At 47.7% G+C, this 20,554-nt stretch overlaps 1 protein-coding gene across 1 annotated transcript in view; it reads right to left on the bottom strand.

Annotated features, from left to right (window-relative positions):
- Slc6a11 (solute carrier family 6 member 11) overlaps positions 1-20,554 on the bottom strand; it is a 118,741-nt gene that overhangs the window by 13,571 nt on the left and 84,616 nt on the right. The window contains exons 7-8 of the mRNA XM_021637653.2: positions 9,569-9,672; positions 5,306-5,430 (exon numbers count right to left, since the gene is read on the bottom strand). Of these exons, the coding sequence (XP_021493328.1) occupies positions 5,306-5,430; positions 9,569-9,672 (229 nt within the window). The remainder of the gene's footprint in view (positions 1-5,305; positions 5,431-9,568; positions 9,673-20,554) is intronic.

The raw sequence follows: 20,554 nt of genomic DNA, 5'->3' as shown, positions 1-20,554 counted from the left end.
CCACCTCCAGCAGCATTCTGGGCAACCACTGGTAGGATATTTTTCATTTAAGAAATGATTTTTAAGTCGTGTGTGTGTGTGTGTGTGTGTGTGTGTGTGTGTGTGTGTTTACATGTGTGCACACATCTAAGTGCAGTGCCCACGAAGGCCAGCAGAGGGTGTTAGATACTCCGGAGATGGGGTCACAGGCAATTCATGTCTCTAACCTCTGAGCCACCTCTCCAGCTTTTCTCTTTCTTTCTTTCTTTCTTTCTTTCTTTCTTTCTTTCTTTCTTTCTTTCTTTCTTTCTTTCTTTCTTTCTTTCTTTCTTTCTTTCTTTCTTTCTTCCTTCCTTCCTTTCTTTTTCTTACCTTCTTTCCTTTCTTTTCTTTCTTTCTTTCTTTCCTTTCTTTCTTTCCCTTCCTTCCTTCCTTCCTTCCTTCCTTCCTTCCTTCCTTCCTTCCTTTCTTCCTTCCTTCCTTTATCTTAGATTAAGGTTGTGCTTATGCTGTTTAAAATGGAATTTCTGGGAGTTGACAACCACACACTTCACCTATGAAATGCTGATTTCAAAAGCAGCCGTGCCCTTTGGTCATCTTACAGCCACATTTGAGGCTCAGTGTTCTTGCCAGCACTCGGTACTGTCATTCTTTCAGATTTAGTCCCTACAGTGACTGAGAATTATTCAACCACTTTGGTTATAATCTGTGTTCCCTGGGTGCCTTCTGTGCTTACTATTTACACAAACACTCCTTTTTATTGGTTGAAGCAGTCTGAAGATGGAGGGAGGGGAGAAATACGCATTGTGGACGTTTCTTCTCAGGCTATGCCTGGCCCTTTTTTGTGTGTTTTTATTTTGAAAAGAAGAATGTATTTTTATTCTATGTGCATGGGTGTTTTTCCTGCATTCATGTCTGTGTGCAGTGCCAACAGAGACCAGTACAGGACGTTGGATCCTCTAGAACTGGAGTTAGTAGAAGGTTGTCATCAACCATGTGGGTGCTAGGAATTGAACTCAGAGCCTCCGGAAGAGCAGCCAATGCTCTTAACCATTGAGCCACCTCTTGCGCTCCCTTCTGTCTTTAATTTTTTTGGGGGAGGGTGGAGTATTTTATTTTCCCCAACTATGTGTTGCTAGTATATAAAAACTGAGGTATTTGTCCTTATAATCTCTTTCACTTGGTCTTAGTAAATCCAGTAGTTCTCATGAAAAAACAAATTCATGGAAGCGTCGTGTGTCCTTCTAAGAGAAACAGCAGCATAGGCTGCTGATATTGACCCTATTCTTTGGCTAGGCTGGTGTCTGCCTCATCTGCATAGTGAAGTGGTGACTTTCCTCTCTGGGGAAGGGGGCACTTTGAGATTACACAGCTCTCAACCCCCATTGAAGCTTTTGCTTCCACAGCCATTATTATGCTGGGGTTTGCCTGAGGATGTCCATCTTCCTGTTTTTCCACATCCATTCATCAGGATTCTGTAAGGATGAGCCCTCACACCATTCACTCGGTGGTGTGTTTATGCCCGTGCGGGCTCCTTTGTGCTCACGGTTTTCCTTCTGGATCCGTAAGATCCAGTTGTAAGGAAACTTCTTAATTGGTGATCAAAGGGGAGGGCTCAGCCCATTGTGGGTCACCTGGGTTGAGAGTCCTGGGTTCTATAAGAAAGCAGAACAAGCAAGCCTTGGGATGCAAGCAAGTACTACTTAGCACTCCTCCATGGCCTCTGCATCAGCTCCTGCCTCTGGGTGCCTGCCTTACTCGAGTTCCTGTCCTGACTTCCTTTGGTGATGGACAGCAATGTGGTAGCATAAGCCACATAAACCCCTTTGTCCCCAACTTGCCTTTTGGTCATGATGTTTTGTCGTAGCAATAGAAACCCTAAGACTCTCACCATCCTCTGCCTTGGGCTCTCAAGAGTGCACCATCATTAACAGCTCTCGATTTAAAACTACCCTTCAGCTGCTAGTGTCCTGATTACTTCAAAAATTATTTTCATTTATGTATATGTGTGTGCCTGTCTGTATGAGTTAGCACCCATGGCCAGAAAAGGGCATCAGATCCTCTGGAGCTTATAGGTGGTTATGAGCTGTCTGATGTGGATGCTGGGAACTGAACCTGGGTCCTCTGCAAGAGCAGCAAGCTCTCATAAATGCTGAGCTGTCTCACCACCCCACTCCTGACTGTGTTTAATATACATATGTGGTGCTATATTTTGTCACCATCTTTTTTTTCAGTATCCATGGAGATATAGGTTTTTGTTAAACTATGAATACAGTGCAAACTATTAATGGAGCTCCTAGCAGTAAACCAACTTTGAATTATTCCCACAAAGATTCTTCTTGGCCAAGATATAGAAATCAGCTTATTCCCGTGCTTTCTCAGTGTTTACTACAGTGAGTTTTCTCTTAGTTTTGCTTCTATCCTTCTCATCTTGTATCTTCCTCCAGTTCAGTGCCAGCAACCCCCCCCAACGCCCAGCTCTCATATTCAAATACGCTTATCAGAGTGGTAGTATTAAAGGTGGGCTTTAAAGAGGCAATTTAAGTCTTTAAAAGATGATTAGGTCAAAAAGGATTAATGTCTGTCTCAGGGGACTGGATTAGTTCTTTTGAGAATCGGAGTGGTTCTCTTAGGGCAGACTGTTAGAGAGGACCAACTCCTTTGTGCCTGCCCTCTTTTCTGTGGACCTATCCCCACTCTCTATGGGCTCCTGCCAGGTGATGCCTCAGTTATGTGATGGTGTGGCATGAGACACCCCCCCCCACACACACACACAGGATCAAGCCAACAAACTTTCCTTTCTCCAGAAACTATCACTAAAGAAACCCCATATCTTATAAATTACCCAACTTAGGTGTTCTGCTATAGGGAAAGAAAATGGTGACAGTCGGACAGTGTGGACTTGAAAGTTTTTCATATTTTACAGCTGATTTGTAGAGGAGCATGATTCTTTACTAGTTCATGGGAAATTCCTATTCCTAACTTTTGTAATAGTGGTGTATAGCCTTTCTTCTCTCTCTCTCTTTCTTCTTCCCTCTTTCTTTCTCTCTCTCTATGTATGTATGTATGTATGTATGTATATGTCTGTATACACACATATAATGTATATGTGCTTGCCTGACTAAGTTTATAAGCACCTTGTAAGTACAACAGTCTCAGGGGCCAGAAGATGGTATCAAATTTCCTGCAACTGACATGTTTGTGACTTAGTGCGTGTGTATGTGTGAGTATTGTATTGTATGCGTGAGAGTATTGTATGTATTGTGTGTGTATGGTGTGTGCTTGTGCATATGGAGGCCTGAGGTCAATGTTGGTTGTCTTTTCTCTTCACCTTTATTTTTAGAGATAGGGTCTGTCACTGAACCCCAAACCCACTGGTTTGGCTAGGCCTTCCAGCCAATGAGTTCATGCATCTGCTTGTCTTTGCTCTCCTCCATCCAAGGCTGCAGTTATAGTGTGCACCTTCACACTCAGCTTTTTACCACAGGTCCTGGGGCTCCAAACTCAGTTCTTCATGCTTTGATGGCAAGTGCTTTAGCAATTGAGCTAGCCCAAAAAGTTTAAAATAAAGAAACCGCTTCATTAAAAGACACAGCGCTATCCAGTTTTCCTCTGTGTCAGTCTGCACACTCTGTCCTTTAAAATACATTTAACCTTAAAAATATGTGATCAAGTATAGGCTGAAGCTATTCACAGTGGTCCCTTACTTTCATGCTAATGCCAGTGGGGTCCGTAGCTCTGCCTCTTAGTTCACTGTTCCAACAAAATTATTATTATTATTATTATTATTATTATTATTATTATTATTATTATTATTGTGCGTGCGCATGAGCATGTTACCTGTGTAAGAACACCTGCAGTGGTGAGAGGACATGTTTGTGGGGTCAGTTCTCTCTCGCCTTTTTGTGGGTTCTGGGGATCAGGCTTGCACAGTAAGTGCCTTTATCCATTGAGCCATCTTGCTGGCCCCCTTTCACCGTTGACATTAGCTGTGGTAGTTTGGATGTGAACTGTCTCGCAGGGACTTAGGAATTTGAACAGTTGTTTTGCAGTTAGTGGTGTTCTTAGAGGAGCTCACAGAACACTTTGGAGGCACAGCCTTGCTGGAGGGAGTATGTTACTGAGGACGAGATCTGACCGTTTATAGCCTTGCCCCACTTCCTGCTGGCTTTCTCTGCTTTTTGAATGTAGTTGAAATATGATCTCTCAGCTTCCTGCTTCTGGTATCATGTCATGCCTTCCTGCCATGTTGGATTTTCTATCTTCAGAAACTGAAGGCCAAATGAACTCTTCCAAAAGTTGTTTTAGTTATGGCAATTTTATAGCAGCAACAGAAAAGCTACTAATACATTAGCAATTCCTATTTCCCTTGGTAGTTTGCCAAGGAATTACGCCCTGTGTTCATCTTTTCTAGTAGAGCTTTTGGCTTTCAAAATATTCTCTATTAAATGCATGAATTCTCTGTATTACCTCTCTGGTCCTCCTTATCTTGGGTTTAATTGTGTCCCCACGTGCAGCCTGTTCTGGAAAACATTTCATGTTTCCTTGGAGAGAATTTTTCTCTGTGGTAGTTTGCTGTATGACGCCCTTGCAGTGGACAGAGGACATAAGGGCACTATGAGGTGGTGTGTATGGCAATGTTCGCCTCTGATGTCACCTACTTTGGCTCCGACCCAGCCTCCATGAGGAGCATCTCTATCTTCAGTACTCAGAGTCTGCAACCCTTTTCATTACAGTGTATGTTTCCAGAATCCATGTACCATGTAAGTCAAAAAGGCGTTGTCGTCACGGTGAGCCCTCACCCTACTTACAGTACATGAGCATATCAACATGTGATACAAACATCCCAAGTATGCTTCAGGCTGCGGCACTGGGAGGATTCGATAGTAGGAGGGGAGGGGAGGCAGGTTCCCCAAGCACAGCAGCAGCATGTGCAAAGGGTCTGTGGTGGAGTATGATGCAGAAGTGAGATAGACCATTGAGGTTGAACAGAGTGGGCTAGTTAGTGGTAGTGAAGTGGGCGGGATGGCCCCAGAAGCCCAGGGCCATTCAGGCTATGCTCACTTTGTAAACACACCTTGGGGCTGAGTGCAGAAAGAAGCAAGTTCAAGGTGAATGGAGATGGGGGACAGGAGACAGGGTAGCTTTGAAAGTAAATGGTTTTGGCTTCCCAATGAGGACAATTAGAGTTTTCCCTGCAGGTGGTGGGCTGTGGCCACATCTTTAGAAGCAAACTGAGGACAAAGACTACAAGGGCCACATTATCCCCACCCCTAGGCTTCCCCCATAAGCATGGGCTTTCCACACCCCAGCTCTGTAGACTTACCTGACTCTGCCACCTCAGCGATAGGCACTCCCTGCTCATACGCCATGAAGCCCAGGACTGAGAAGATGGCGAACCCAGCCACGAAGCTGGTGCCGCTGTTCAGACAGCAGAGCATAATACAGTCCCTATGGAAAAGCAATGAGAGGAGCCTGGGTCAGAGTGGGCAGAACAGGTACCTGCTAGAACCTTCCTTATCTGAGACCAGGGCACACTGGGGGCCTGCAGAGAAGCATGGCCACGGACAGCCTCCTGTTTTCCAGATGAAGTTCTTGTGGTTCGGGGAGGGTGGATAGCTGGCCCACAGTCACACAGCTTTCCCTGCACTGCTGGAAGACAAGGTGGGTTGCAGGGAGAAGGAAGTGACCGAAGGATGAGAGCCTGGCTTTATAGATCAAGAGAGGGAAAACTCGGGAGACAAACACCACTCTGACTCCTGAGGAGAGGAAGCCAGAGATGGTAGGAGGGGAACCATGATTTCAAGGCACAAAGGTCAGAGGGTGGAAGAAACCTCCGTGTAAGAAGCCAGGTGAGTGACTGATGATCTCAGGCCTGCCTGCAGCTCCAGCAGCTTCTAGGGGAGAGGTTTTGTGGCAGCACCCATGCTGGCTGAGCTGGTTACCGAGCATTCTGCTCTATGCAGGCTCTGCTCATTGGGCCAGCTCATGGAAGAGACTGATCCGTTACTTTGCCTGCCTCTTGAGGGGGATTCATCAGCGTCAAAGCACCGATGTAAAGCCGGATCAGTGACGGAGCTTTAGCAAGATAAGGATGATGTCCCAGAGTCTTGATTCATCCTACCACAGGCTCTAGAATTCAGCCTCTGCAGTGCAGGCTCATGACTCAGATCAGGGTGCAAGTCAGTGCCTTGTTCTTGTATGAGAGGTGTATTTGGGTGATCCTGGCCAGTAGTGTCCCAGAGTGGAGCGACATTGTGGCCTTTGCTTCTGGCCCAGGAGCTAGAGCTGCTGCCCCTCTCAACAGTCCCCTTCCTGTTGGATGACACCTCCTGCTAACAGTACAGAGAATCTCCTTGTATTTCAATAGGCAAAATCTGCCTTAAGTACCGCCAGGCTCAGGGGTGGGGCTTGAGGCTGGGGTCTTCTGGAGGTTGAGCCTCCCAGCTCCTTCAGCCTCATGCTTTCTCAGCTTACAGCTCAGCTCTCCTACCACTCTTCCGTCCTGTCCCCCCATCTGTAGAGCACACTGGCTTGCCCAGGACCTCTACAGCTGTCACATGCAGGATAGAGAACCTTTCTCTCTTCTTCTTACACTACGCTTTTTTTGTGATAGAACCAAAGGTAATACTAATGCTGGTGGCAAACCAACAATGACCCTAGTAATGAGGGCATGGTGGACAGAACACTAGACAAGGAGTCAGGAGCCTGGGGCTATAATTCTCCTGCAAGGTCTTTTCTTTGGGACCGACCTAATGATGATAAGGCATTTGGTAGCAGGGCCTTGTGGGTTGTTTCTAATCCACCCGTTTGGGGGTGGAATGGAACCCCAGGTCAATTGGTTTGGACTTAGCCATGTGACCTAGTTTTGGACAGTCAGATGTTAGCTGACATGGCACACATTTAACTTGTATCTTCCCCCATTTGGGGGTGGAATGGAACCCCCAGGGTTTCAACTGCTCTGGGCTTAGCCATGTGATCTAGTTTTGGACAGTAAGACGTTAGTTGACATGGCAGACATTTGACTTGTATCTTCTTCACTGGACTTGTCTATCATTTTTGTGATTTTTTTTCCTGGGAAGAACACCCCAGGGAGTGACTGTCCCTTCAGCCTGGACCACAGGATACACACATCTGAGCGTGGCCTGAAGCCAAACCCACCCTCTCATAGCCAGGACAGTTTCCCCAGCCAACCTCAACCCAGGAATATGATCTCAGATGCTCCGCCCGAGGCCAAGGCTATTTGTCAAGAACATTACCATGCTACAGTTGACGGATATGGGTCCCTTTAAAGACGTCTTTTGACAGTGAAGGCCAGCTGGCTGACTATACTATATAAATCTTGATTTGCCTCTACTCTGGAAGAAACTCAGGAAGGTCCAGGAGAGGACCACATTATTCCTGAGGCAGCAGGAACAGGCTTACACATTAGCTAGTGTCTTAGTGTCTAAAATCTAGTCTCGGCTTCCCTTTGCACTTTCTCAGGTCTAAAACCAAACATCCCTGACTTACCCACTTGTGGGAACGGGAGGATCTTGAGAGGAGGGACTTTCTTCATGGGATTCTCTTGGCACATTTAAGGAGCTACCATGTACCAGTCCTGGGTTAGCACCCCTCTTCCCCCATCGTCAGTTATTAGCACAACTGGATAGCTGGAAATCTAGTCCTCTCAGATGCACTTTCTGGGGCTAAACAACATATCCTAAGAATCAAGGCTTCCCAGACCTACTGTGGGCCACCATGAGGCTAGGGAAGGCATATGTCCCTGTCAGCAAATCCCATCTCTCCAGTAGTCCTCTCAGATCATTTTCTTGTAACTGAGTTCTTAGGAACTTCTGGCCCCATCAGCGCTGTGTCTGGATGCTGGCTTCCACCTGTGAGCGCACTCAGCCACAGGAGGCTGAGCCCTGCCTGGCCAGGGCTGCTCTATCCCCCTCATGCCTTTCCCTACAGCTCCCTGCGATCTCTGGGGAAGGCTTATGTAACCAGGGCTTTGAAGTCAGCAGGAGCTGAGCTGGGCTTGCACGAGCTCCAAAGGCGACTAAGCTGTCAGGAGAGGGGATTAATTGACTGCTGGGCAGACCTGTTTGCAGAACAATCTGGAAACAGATTTTTGCAGGCATCTGCTTTGTTCTGCTGAGCAACAGAGAGGAGGGAAAATCCTGCCTGCTGAGTTCCTAGCTGCAGTGGATTGTGACAGGACCCTCTCCTAGACCTACACCCATGCTGTTTATTTTCAGATCAGCTGCTAGGTTGCTGGTAGAGAAAATCATCCACATTTAACTTTACATAATATGGTCTAAGCCCCCAAACATATTACATGTTACTATTGTGCTCTCTAATTGAATAAATAATTTGTGTATTTTACTTGGAGTTAAATAATACACAAACGATATCTGTACTAATTTGATTTTCCTTGCTGGGATGGACCTGGGGAAGGACTAAGACAATGTCTCACTGTATCTTAGGCTATCCCAGAGCTCACTATGTAGCCTAGGTTAGCCTCAAACTCACAGCAATCCTCCTTCAGCCTCCTGCATGCTAATGTTGTGTGCCAATATGCCTGACTGCCCTGACTCTTTTTTTTTTTTCATCATAAAAGCAGTATGAACCCAGAATAAATGAAGATACCTTCAATGTACAGGAATCAAGGGAGGGAAAACCAGGCCCAGCTGCCTGATGTAATATTCTGATTAGTCTTCTCTTTCCTTCCAGAAGTTTGATTCTGTACATATTCTGGTGGACCTGCCAGTTACTGCTCCCTCCTCTATGGACTCAATTTTAGTTTTCTACCATCTTTTCACATTTCCAAATTAGCATTTAATTCCTTACTCTAGGATAGTCCCCCTTTGTGGCTAACTGGTATATGGGGGATACGGGTGTGGTGTCCTTTCTCAGTTGGTCTGCTTTCATGATGGCACCCCATCACAACCCCAAAGTCTCCTTCCTCCAGAAGGATCTCCCAGGCTCGCACAGTGCGATGCTCTGTCCACCCATCAGCGACTATCCACCTGTGGGCTCTTAGGTCTGCGGATTTCAACATACACTGCCATCTCAGTCAGGGACCCCCAAGTGAGCTTATCCTGTCACCCACCACTGCTGACTCTCCCTGGCCCTCTGTGGTCCTCAGCCTCATGGTGACACTCAGGCTGCAGGCCTGCAAGGCTGATCCACAGCCTTAGTCACCCCCCCACCCCCACCTGGATTCCTTGTGGCTCTGCATGTGGCCAGGTGCAGGGGGTCAGGAGGAGAGTGGGCCAAGGAGGGTCCAGCCAATCCAGGTGGATCAGGAGAGGGTCCCCTGGACCAGTGAGAAGACAGGGGGCAGAAACAAGGTCCATGGGCAACTTACTGTCTATATACCTATGCTGCCCATGCTGGCACTGGGTCCTGACTGAGACGGTGGGGGGGATCTGCTGTGCCTTCCGGGCAGACCCTGCTTGCCTGTGTCAAAGCTCTGTTCCTGCGATCCTGGGGGAAGGGCGGGCCTGACAAGCAGCTCTCTGCTGTGTTCTGTGTGTTCTGTGTGCACTGTGGGCCGCAGCGAGGCTCTGGAGGCTGTGGCTGTCCATCCATAGGCCCGGCTCACCTGTAGCAGTTGTTGTTGTAGCTGTTATAACTCCCCAGAGCGGTCAGGCAGCCCAGGCAGATGGCGTAGGAGAAAAAGATCTGTGTCCCAGCGTCCACCCACACCTGGAGGAGGGCACAAAAGTGTGGGCATTGAGAGAGTCAGATAAGGGAGGAGGGAGAGTCAGACGTAGAAGGAGAGAGAGTCCACTGGGGAGGAAGGAGCTTAATCTTTGGACAACCCCCCAAAGACACTCTAGGACAAGAATATCAAACCCCCTGACTTTCTTGGGGACCCCTGTTAAAACATCTATATTTCTGGGACCAGGAGTTTCCTTAATAAATTCTAGATTTTTTTTCCAAGGGTTGTGGATAATAGTCTGTTACATAACAAGAATTTGGCTATTGAGCTGGGCCTGTGGGTACAATCTGCAAGCCCAGCACTAAGAAGGCTGAGGCAGAATCTCTACAAGTTCAAGGTCAGCCTATCTACTTAGTGACAAGGCTGGCCAGAGCTAGATAGCAAGACCTTGTTCTCAAAAAAATAAAAATAAATAAAATAAGCAAGTAAAACAAGGCATAGCGGTGCACACCTTTAATCCCAGACTTGGGAGGTGGAGGCAGGCAGATCTCTGTGAGTTCAAGGCCAGCCTGGACTATATAGTGAATTCTAGGACAGCCAGAGCTACATAGTGATATCCTATCTCCAAACAAACAAGCAAGCAAACAAATAAAACGGTGTTTGGATATTAAGAACCCCGGCTCCAGCTGTATGACTTTGGAAAGTGACATTTCCTCATCCGAAAAGTAGGAAATGAAGAAATGAAGGAGCCTGTCAGGCCTGCTATGAGGATGAATGTATCAGGAGTGTGAGCCCTGAGCATGGAGCCTGCTTCCATGCTACATGATACTTAAATCCAAAACAACCCCCCCACACACACTTTTTTTGGCAATTGAAATCACCTCGAGGATGATGTCCCATGACTGTACAGAGAAAGTGCTGACATAGCTACCCCAAGCCAGGAGGAGGTTTGTGTGTGCATGTGTATTTGTGTGTATAAGTGTGTGTGTGTGTGTGTGTGTGTGTGTGTGTGTGTGTGTGTGTGTGCATGTGTGCATGTGAACACGCATTGATGCATGCGTGCATGCATGCATGCATGCTTGTATTCTGGTCTACTAGCTTATGAAAACAGATTTCCTAAAGCCAGCCTCCCTGGGGTACAGACAGCCAGCAGCTTCTTAGTCACTAAAGTCCCCTCTGATTAAAACTCCTGTGGACAGCATGACCTACACCGTGGTAATCACACTGACTTTTCAAGCACCCTCCCTCCCCCAGGCTCTAGCTCAGCACCTAGAAGTCTCTAAGGAAAACCACAGCTGACACTCGAGCTGGGATTTGGGCTGAGCATCCAGCGCCACCTGGAGACGAGGCTCAGCACTGAGCACAGCCAGCAGCAGCCTCTATTAGGCACTTTTGGTATGGGAGGCACCTTGCTGAGCACCTGCTTAGGACTGCCTTTGAATGTCAGCAGCCCTGGGCAACCCTGGGCAGCCCTGGGCTGAGTGCAGGGGGTGCTCTTAGCCTCCTCCATGGCCAAAGAACAAAGAGGGCAAGACCACACAGCTGGGACGTGATGTGTGCAAACACACACACACCCACTTCAAGGGACACAGCATCGCCAGCCTCATGCAGATTAGAACCATCCTGAGGTAGCATTGCATCACCAGGATGCAGGGGCTGCTAAGTCCTTCCGATGGACATCTGTCTGGCTGCTGTCGGTGACAGGGAAGTGACATGTGTCTTTAGAAACCTCTGACTAGTAAAGTCGTTTTCTGAAGTGAGAACTCTCCCTTTTGATTCTGTCTCCCACACCACAGCTTTCTCTTCCACGTGGCAGTACTTTCCCACAGCCTCCTAGCTCCCCAGCCATTACTGTTCCAGGCACTATCCCTTCTCGAGGATTTGCTCACACAGAACAGGCTACGCTGCCTGGGTCTTCTCATCTTTGTGAAGCCATCCAATGGTAACATATGAGGAGTGCTTCTGACCTGGACAGGAGTGTCTGCTAACCTCTCTTAACCTAGGCAGCTAGGAAAAACACAGGGTAAACACTTTCTGTGTGTGTGTGTGTGTGTGTGTTTGTGTTACTAGCAGATCAAAATGTACTGAGACATGGGTACTGGGAAATATTGAAAACACAAGAATGCTTGAAAAAAAAGCCATAGGAACCTTACTATTTTGTGTTTACTTAAAACTATACACACACATATACACACACAGTGTTTAATTGAAGTTATGCCACTTGGGGTAACCTCTCAATAGCTGTTAGACTATCTAATAGAAACCCTAGTGCCAGCCATGGGAAACCTGTTTGTGCACTGTGGGTCAGATGGGCCCAAGAAACTTTCCAAATAACATAGGCTATTGCCATAGCCCTTGGTGCCTTCTAGAAAAGAAGGTCCTCATTACTAAGGTGTCCTCATTACTAAGGATACCACATAATTTGGACACAGGAGGAATCCATATGGATCTGACCTGGATGACTCCTCCCTGAGGATCAGCTCTCATAGTATCAGAATGAGCCATGCAAGCTGCTAAGGAGAAAGCAATCAATAGTCCTACCCAGCTGTACCACCTTTGAGCCCAAACAATGAGCAGATGACAGGAGCTTCTGGAAGATGCAATAACAACTTATATATCCTGGGATAACCAAGAGCTGTCTAATTGCTCTTAAGGCCTGCTCAGTGGGACAGCATTCATGCCTGGCACTGCACAACTAGCCAGCTATCTGCCTGGTGAAGCCATAGGACCCTAGAGGAGAGCCTCCTCCAGCCAGTATAAAGCAGGGTGATTCATAACTCAAACACTTAATCCTTGCACCCACAGGTAAGTGCAGCTCTCACCCATCATTGGAGAAGCTTCTGCTTGCAGCAGAGCCCATCACAGAAAGGCGTAACTAATCAGAATACAGAGAACAACTGACCATGGGACCAACAGACCATGGATATAGCTATAACACATCCCTACACCTAAGGCTCAGGGATTGTCTTGGAAGAGGGCATGGAAAAATTGTAAAAGCCAGAGCACCAGGACGTTTGCTCTAAGATAGTGTCTTAAAAAAAAAAAAGCAAAACAAAACACAAAGTGGAGGTTGGGGTTGGGGAAAGAAAGAGGTGGGTATGATTAAAACACGTTGCATGAAGTTCTCTAAGAATAAAAATATATTAAAAATAATACCCCCTCACCACAAAGTTCAAGAATCACTGTTGGTAATGGAGAGTCAGAGAGGATGGCAGTGAAAAGGAAAATCCAAACTCAAGGAGGGATTTTCAAAACGGTAGGAGCTTGAGAATGCCTATGCGTTGGCAGAAAGGGTCCGATGTTTTAAAATTTGCTGAAGACTGAGAGATGAATACACTGTTAGAAGCTGCATCCTGTCTTGGTCTCCCCACGTGCCCACCTCTCCCTGAGAATTCCTCTTTGTACACAGAAAAGCAAGCAGACCTCAGGGAGAGGCAGAACACAGCCAGTTGCTCACTTGGGAACAGAATTCCCACTCCCAGCGGCCGCCTGTGAGATGCTTGGTGGCCGACTGATCACTGGTGACTGTTCACGAGGGACTCACACCTGTGGCTAGTGGTCCTTCAAGCTCAGCCTCCTGCAGGCCAGAGGGGGAGAAGCCCCTGGGCTGGGGAGAAAGCCTGCTCAATAACAGTTCAACAGAGCCCCACCACAGTCCTCAACAACTGAGTTAGAAAAGATCACAGAGCTCCTGCCCACACACTCCAACGATGCATCACCAAGCCCATGCATGGATTTTCACTTGTAGACAGCTTTCCTGGGAGCTCAGCACTCATTTCTTCCTTTTGAGTAGTGGGACCTCAGAATCTCTTTGGGAACCTACTCTTCTCCAACGTAGGGTGGGTCCATATCATAAGACTGACCATGCTAGTTTTTCCACAAATGTGGAAGACTTTAAATTTATGGCCTGGAAAAACAGTTGAAGGCTGCCAGCAGAGCTTAAAGAGCTATCCCTTGAAGGTGCTGGGAAGACAGCAGTATCTAGATCTATGTGGATTGTGGAGGCCCAGCCTAAGATATTTGATGAGAGAACAATATTAGCATCTGGACTAGAGACCATTTTTATGGTATTTTGGCAAAAATCTGTTTGCTTTCTGCCCTTGTCCTAAGAACTTGCCTGAGGCTAAATTTGAAAGCAACTGGCTAATTTTTTTGAAGAGATTTAAAAACAGTCTAAAATGGACTCTGTCACATGGTCATCAGTAATTAGTGATTAGCAGGTTACAGTGAAAAAAGAGACAACAGGGTAGAAAAAAAAATGTATAGTACGGAGAGGAAAAGGACCCTGACAAGCTTGATGTGACACCCAAGGCGTGTGCTGCAAGATAGGCAGCGGCTGTGAGATTGGAACTATTAAGGAGAGGCCAGCCCTGCATGGGAATAAAGGAAGGATGCCCTCAGCAGTGCAAAGCTTGCCCAGAGAGCACAGGGCTCTGGGTTCAATCCCCAGCACTGCAAAAAACAAAACAAACAAATCCAGAAGACAGGGGTTTGAAAGCTTTTATCACAAAGAGATGATACCTATATTCGAGGAGACAGAGATCTTTGACCCGATTTAGACACTATGTAATTTACATATACACTGAAATGCTTAATATACAGAATACCCCATCCGTATAAATAATGTTTATATTTTATGTATCAGTTTAAAAAACTCATTTTGTTTAATTTTGTGGTATGGTCTCATGTAGCCCAGTCTGGCCTCGAACACCTTATCTAGCAGAGGATAACTTCAAGCCCCATGACCTTCCTGCTTCCACCTTCCAAGTGCTGTGGTTACAGGCACCCAGCACATGCAGAGCTGGAATCAAACCCAGGCCTTCCTGCATGTTAGGCATGTGGCTCTCCCAGCTGAGCCACATTCCCAGTGCCAGGCAAAAATAAATTTAACAGGATGTAAGCTGTCCCCTTGTAGGAGGAAGACAGCTCCTTCATTACTGCGTTAGATGCTTCTCTTTAGGGACTTGTACTTGGGTTGGGCTTTCTTTGCATCTTATTTATACTTGTTGATTTTTCTCACATTAAAAAAATACACTTGTTTGTTGGTTTATGTGTTATTTGTCATGTGTATACATGTGTGAGGGTGTGTGTGCGCCACTGTGTGCCTGTGGTCAGGAAACAACTGTGGGAGTGAATTCTATACTCTCTCTTCCTCCATGTGGGTCCTTGGGATTGAACTCAGGTTGTCAGGATCGGTGGTGAGTACCTTTTCTTACTAAACCATCTTGGCTCTGTCTGCAGTACATTCTTCACTCACGGAAACCCTATCCTCATGGTTTTCTTGTGACATCCACGTGTGGGTTTGGACCACAGTCCTCTTCTGCTGCTTTGGTGTGTTGCTCTGCAGAGGGTGACGGTGACGATGGCCTAGGGTATATTTCCCAGCCTTTGTAGTTCTAGAGCTCCCTCTGTAGTGACTATCAGAGTCTTTAAAATGGTGGCAATGCCACTGATGCTTTCTGAATCCACTGTTTCTTTTTCCTAGCACCTACTCTTCTCCAAAATGTTTCTGTATTTTCTCTCTGTCCCAGTCTCTGTCTCTTCAGGCTGGGTTGTCCTCAAGGTCAGTTCTCTTGCCACAGGGCCTCAGTTCATCCTTCTATTATCTCCCCTGATTACCAGGGACCTGACTGGACCCTCTTGGGTTGGTCTGATAGCCTTGGAGAAGCCACCAAGTGTCTGTCCTACCACAGCCCTCTCCTCAGGGCAATCATGTGAGTGTCCCCTGGGCTTCCTGGTGCTCAGCTTGCTTTTCATCTGCACCCCAGCTCACAGAACCCCCATGCTGCTGCTGTTGTGGTTCACCAAGTCACCCCACCATCCTGAAAGTGCTGCAAATAGCTTTCTCTTTTAGTTTCCTGGCTTCTCTGTTGGGGTTAGGGTACTCCAGAAAATTTAAATGTGTGTATCGTTTTCTACTGCTATATTGCTGTTTGAAAGTGGAGGCTGGGGAAAAGTATGCAGAATTGAGCAGACAGCAGAAACAGTGCAACACCCACCATCAACATGGTTCTCTTTGAAGGGAGGTGGGGCTTCTAAGGGTGATGAGTAACACCTTCCTTTGGAAAGGCAAGTTTGAGACATCAAGAGATGCTCAGGAGCCAGTTGTAAAATCTGGAGCTAAACACAAAAATCGGAGCTGAAGGCAAAGCGCTGAAAAGTCCCTGGGCTTTTTGCAGTAACTTAAAACTCTTGACTCTGAACTGCAAACTGCTTCACTGGTCACCTCCCACCACCATCCCCCACTCATACATTGGAAAACTCACGTCGATGTCAATCTTTCTAAAAAATTAAAATGTTTTATTTAATGCTTAAGTTTCTTTTTCATGTGTATGTGTGTGTGCCTGCTTGTCTATGTGTGCAGTGCTCATGGAAGCAAGAAGAGAGTGCTGAGCCCCCTGGAACTATAGTTACAGATGGATAGGAACCACTTGATTTTAGTGCTGGAAACCAAATTCAGTTTCTGTGTAAGACCAGCCAGTGCTCTTAACTGCTGAGCCATCTCTACAGCCTTATAGAGCGGATGTCAACCTTTCTTCTAAAGACACACACATCTTAGGCAGAACAGAGCCTGAGAGCACTCCAGGCCAGGTTACTTGAAAGTATCCCACGAAGAGCCATGGGATGTTTTTACATGGAGTTTGGAAGGTTCCTTTCCTCAATGGGTACAGTAGATATGGTTGTGGCTAAATGGGTACAGCAGGTACGCCTGTGGCTATGAAGATACTATTGTGCCTAGCTGCCAGCCTGGCCAGTTGGTGTAGACAGGAGATAATGAGTTTATCAGTGAGCTGCTGCAGTTGTCATGGTGAGGACTGCTGGGCCACACATGAGCCCTGACATCTGGGGGTTTAGCTCAATACCAGCCTATTTGTCACCTCACAGAGCCAGGTGGGGCCTGAGCAGGGGTTCTCTTCTACCCATGACATGGTGACATGGTGCCATCTGAGTAATTGCTTCCTATACAGTCTATGAGGCAGAGGGACAAAGACCCAGATGCTTCCTCAGAAAATTTTTGGGGGCCTCTGGGGACTGGCCCCTATTACTCCTATTAGCATACTGTGACTAGGGCCAGGCCATGAGGTCCTAACATAAAGACAAGGGAGTCTGGGAATTGTTCCCAAGAAGAGCAGATAAATGGCTAGAGGGCCACATCATGCTATCTCTAAGGTGCTACTGCATGCCCATACTTCTTCCGCTGCTCAGACATTTCAATATATGGAATAAACGAATGAATAAATGAAACTCCACGGTGGCCATGGAAGGATTTGACAACTGAAGAAAAGAGAGGTGAAGCAAACAGGGGAAATGAACACTCCTGACCCTCCATGGAGTTGGTGGACCCTTCAGGGAGATGCTTGACCTAACGTTGGCTGAAGTAGACCGACCACGTTCTTGAGGCTCCCATGCATAAATTTCAGGATTTGCATGATATTCTTGCCAGGTAATCCTGGCACCTCTGCTTTCTCTGAAGAGGAAATGGACCCATTGAAGGTCAAACAGTTTTTAAACAAGACTCAGGGCTGAGCATGTGGCTTTCCGGGTCCATGTGGCAGAGAAAGGTGGGAGAGTCCTCTGGTCTTCAGCACGCATCTGGCATCCCTGAGTTACACAAAGTGAATGACCCTATCCTGGTAAATGGGGACCACACACCCCTCTGCTTGCATCTCCCAGGAGCTGCAGAGGTGGAGGCTCCTAGGAGAAATGGCTTCGTATCCCTGCTCCCTACACAATGTGAAGGAAAAACAGTCTCACTAAACAAACTCTAAGGAAGCGGGGTCAGTGGAGGAGCGGATCCTCCCCATGTTCTGCAGGATGAATGGGGGGCGTGCTGGCCTTGCTACAAGGGCAGCCCACATTCAGAGATTTTAGGGCAGATTTGTGTGGGAACAGGAAAAGCCCCTTCACAGCTTTCAGGACAAGCTGGTTCCAAGGAGCCCCAGAACATGGGTGAGGGTGCTACTTGCCTGCCTAGTAGGACCCTCAGGATTTAGGAAGGACGGCTGTAGGCATGAAGACAAATTCTCTCTCCATACTCAGAGACTATTCTGCCACAATGTGTGGCCCAGTAAGCAGAGATAGCATGCCACAATTCACACGACTGTGCTGTGAGTCTTCCATCCACCCTAGGGGCTGGCATCTTTATCAAGGCTAGGGATATGGTTAACTGGATACTTGGCTCACCCTCTTCCCGAAGGCCTGCCCTGAGGCTTACCTGTAGAATGTTGAATTTTATCCACATGTGGGGACAAAATCTTTGTGTCTTTTCGGTGCTTCTCAGAGAAGGGTAACTAACCTAGGACACTCGGCTGGGGTGCGGGGGGAGTTGATGTGGGGGCAGGAACTTGTAAACAGGCAGGAACCATGTCTTTTTTTCTCTCACACACAAAGGGTGGGATGGAATCAGAGTTCATGCCTGGGGAGCCAGGAGCACCCACAGGGACTTGGCAGCCTAGTCACACTATTTGATGAGCCAGCAGGCCTAGAGAACTTCAGCCCGCTCCAGGACAGCGCTTGTCCAAATATCCAGAGTAGAGAAAGGCAGGGGTTGGGGTGGGAGCTCTCATTTTATCTCTTCCCTTCTAACACAGACACACTGGCTGATCTCTGAAAGTAAGGACCACAGTTCACCCAGCTCCTCCTAGTAGAGACAAAGATGGAAAAGGAACAGCATTTGGCAGAGAGGGGCAGGTGAAGGGGTCAAGAGTGAACTGGAAGAGGTGGGCTCTTTGAAGGCATCTGAGGTGGTATAGAGAGCCCAGCCAGAATGTGCCTCCAGGTCTACAAAGAGCCCACTGCTGGTCAGTGCCAACAGCTGTGTCTCAGAGTGGTCCTTATGAGGACACCCGTAAGAACAGGTGTATGCTGACAGTAACCCTGGTTACCACAATGGCTCCAACCAGATGTATCAGAGCCTGGGACACCAAGGGCTGGACAAGTCGCATGGTGCACCTCAGCTGCTCTTCAGCCTCACTGTCATAGCGAGAGCGCTCTTCTGTCCTTTATACAGACAAGCCAACAAGTAGCTGGAGCAGGAGCTCCACCCACTCGTTTTGAGGTATGGACCCTGGCACAGGCACAGTAGTCACTCTTGGCTTGGGAACAACTGCTTCTGGGGACAGGGGAGGATTCAGAAAGACACTGGTGGGGAGCTTCTGTCAGATGCCTTGGTCTGCGCCTCACAGGGATTTGTGGGGAGGACAAAAGCTTTGGGTAGGCAGATGCAGGTTGGGGTCTCACTCCTCACTCTTCTGCTGTCTTTTTGTGTGACTCCAGGTAAATGTCTTCATCCCTCTGAGCCTCAGAGTCATCACTGATGAATGGCAGATGAATAGAAGGAATGCAGTAGGGTACTGGGTACCTGCCCCTTACTCTGATACTTTTTAACTATGCTAAAGAAACAAACTCTCATGTCATTTCCCATATCCAACCTCCCTCCAGACCAATCAGGTTTCTGAGACACACCAACACTGCACAGATACACTTGCCTCCTCTGGCCATGGGTGCAGGAAGCAGTGACGGGTGAAAAGAGCCAGCATTTCTCTGTTCCTGGGCTCCCTGCCTTCCAGATGCCCAGCAAAAATGGTTTGTTGAAACTGCCAGACCCACAGTTCATGCAGCCTTTGACTTTTGGATCCAGGAGCCAGGCTGGAGCTTGGTACCTCACAGCCTTTTCTTAAACATTTTCCTTTTAGACAGACAGACAGACAGACAGACAGACAGACAGACACACACACACACACACACACACACACACACACACACACACACACACAACTTTTTAAAGTGAAGCCCTCAACTGAAGCAAAAACATAACTATATAGCCTGGCAGAAAAGGGCTGAATCAAGGCCTTTCTTTCCACCTTTTCTATTGGGAAGGCCTCTGAAAGGATTAAAAGTAGGTTAAGAGAAGAATGAAACAGCTGTGTTTCCAGTGTGTACCTGACAACGGCTTTTGTGGAAGTGAATAATTACATGAGAATCGCTTCCTTCCCACCTCTTTCTCAGCCTCCTCCTGGTTGCTAGGCACCCTCGCTCCTTCTCCCGGCTAATGCCACATACAGAAGCAAGTGAATACAGTATGGCCATTATGAGGGGCCTGGAGTCCAGGAGAAGGATTCAAATGCTCCTCGCTGGTGGCTTCTATGGGGAAGAGGGTTTGGGGGAGCTGACTTTAGATATATTTAAATGCTAATGTGCTGGGCGGCAGGCAGGGCCAGCAGGATGGCAGTGGTGGGAAGGGGCAGGGGATCTTGGCTTGGAAGCCGCACTGGAAACATGTTCTGTTGCTTCTCAAGTGGGTGCCAAGCCCTTTCCTGGGCAGCTGGCCTTGACCACCCCCGGCCCTGCCAGTAAAGTGTCAGTGGGCTGCAGGGCTGAACTGTGGGTAGTGAGGCGCTAGCTGGCTCTGTGGAGGGCGAGTTTGGGTGTATAGGCCGACCCTGGTGGCCCCTGTGTGTGCAGTGGTGAGCGGGGGTCACTGTGGATGGACCCTTACCCTCCTTACTGAGTGGTTGTGTCTGAAGCAGAGGGAATAGATGGGTGGTGAGTGGCACCAGGTAAGTGGCAGTGACCTGTGGTGCCTTATATAATAAAATCCTGGGGGCTATGCAAACATGCCTGCCCCCAACTTATCACTGTGAGGTGCTGAGCCCTATTTTCCATGGGGTCAGCAGAGGTGGTCCAGAGCCAAGACCCCTTCACAGCTTGGACCTTCCCCAAGGTCTGTCTGTGGGCTCAGGGATCCAGTTAAGTGAGATCTCCCCCACAGGGACTTCTTCAGGGGATCATCCTGGCACTGCAGATGGCACATCCCCCATGCAGGAATTGGAATGCATATAGAGTCCTCATTGGCTCCCACTAAGAAGTACAGGTGCCCTCCTCCCCCTGCCACACATACACACACTTTTGTGGACACCAAGCTGA

This window comes from Meriones unguiculatus, chromosome 5, assembly GCF_030254825.1.
Source record: "Meriones unguiculatus strain TT.TT164.6M chromosome 5, Bangor_MerUng_6.1, whole genome shotgun sequence".
In the NCBI taxonomy this organism is placed as follows: domain Eukaryota; kingdom Metazoa; phylum Chordata; class Mammalia; order Rodentia; family Muridae; genus Meriones; species Meriones unguiculatus.
Note: the sequence above shows the minus strand (reverse complement) of the source record. Positions and strands in the feature narration are given on the sequence as shown.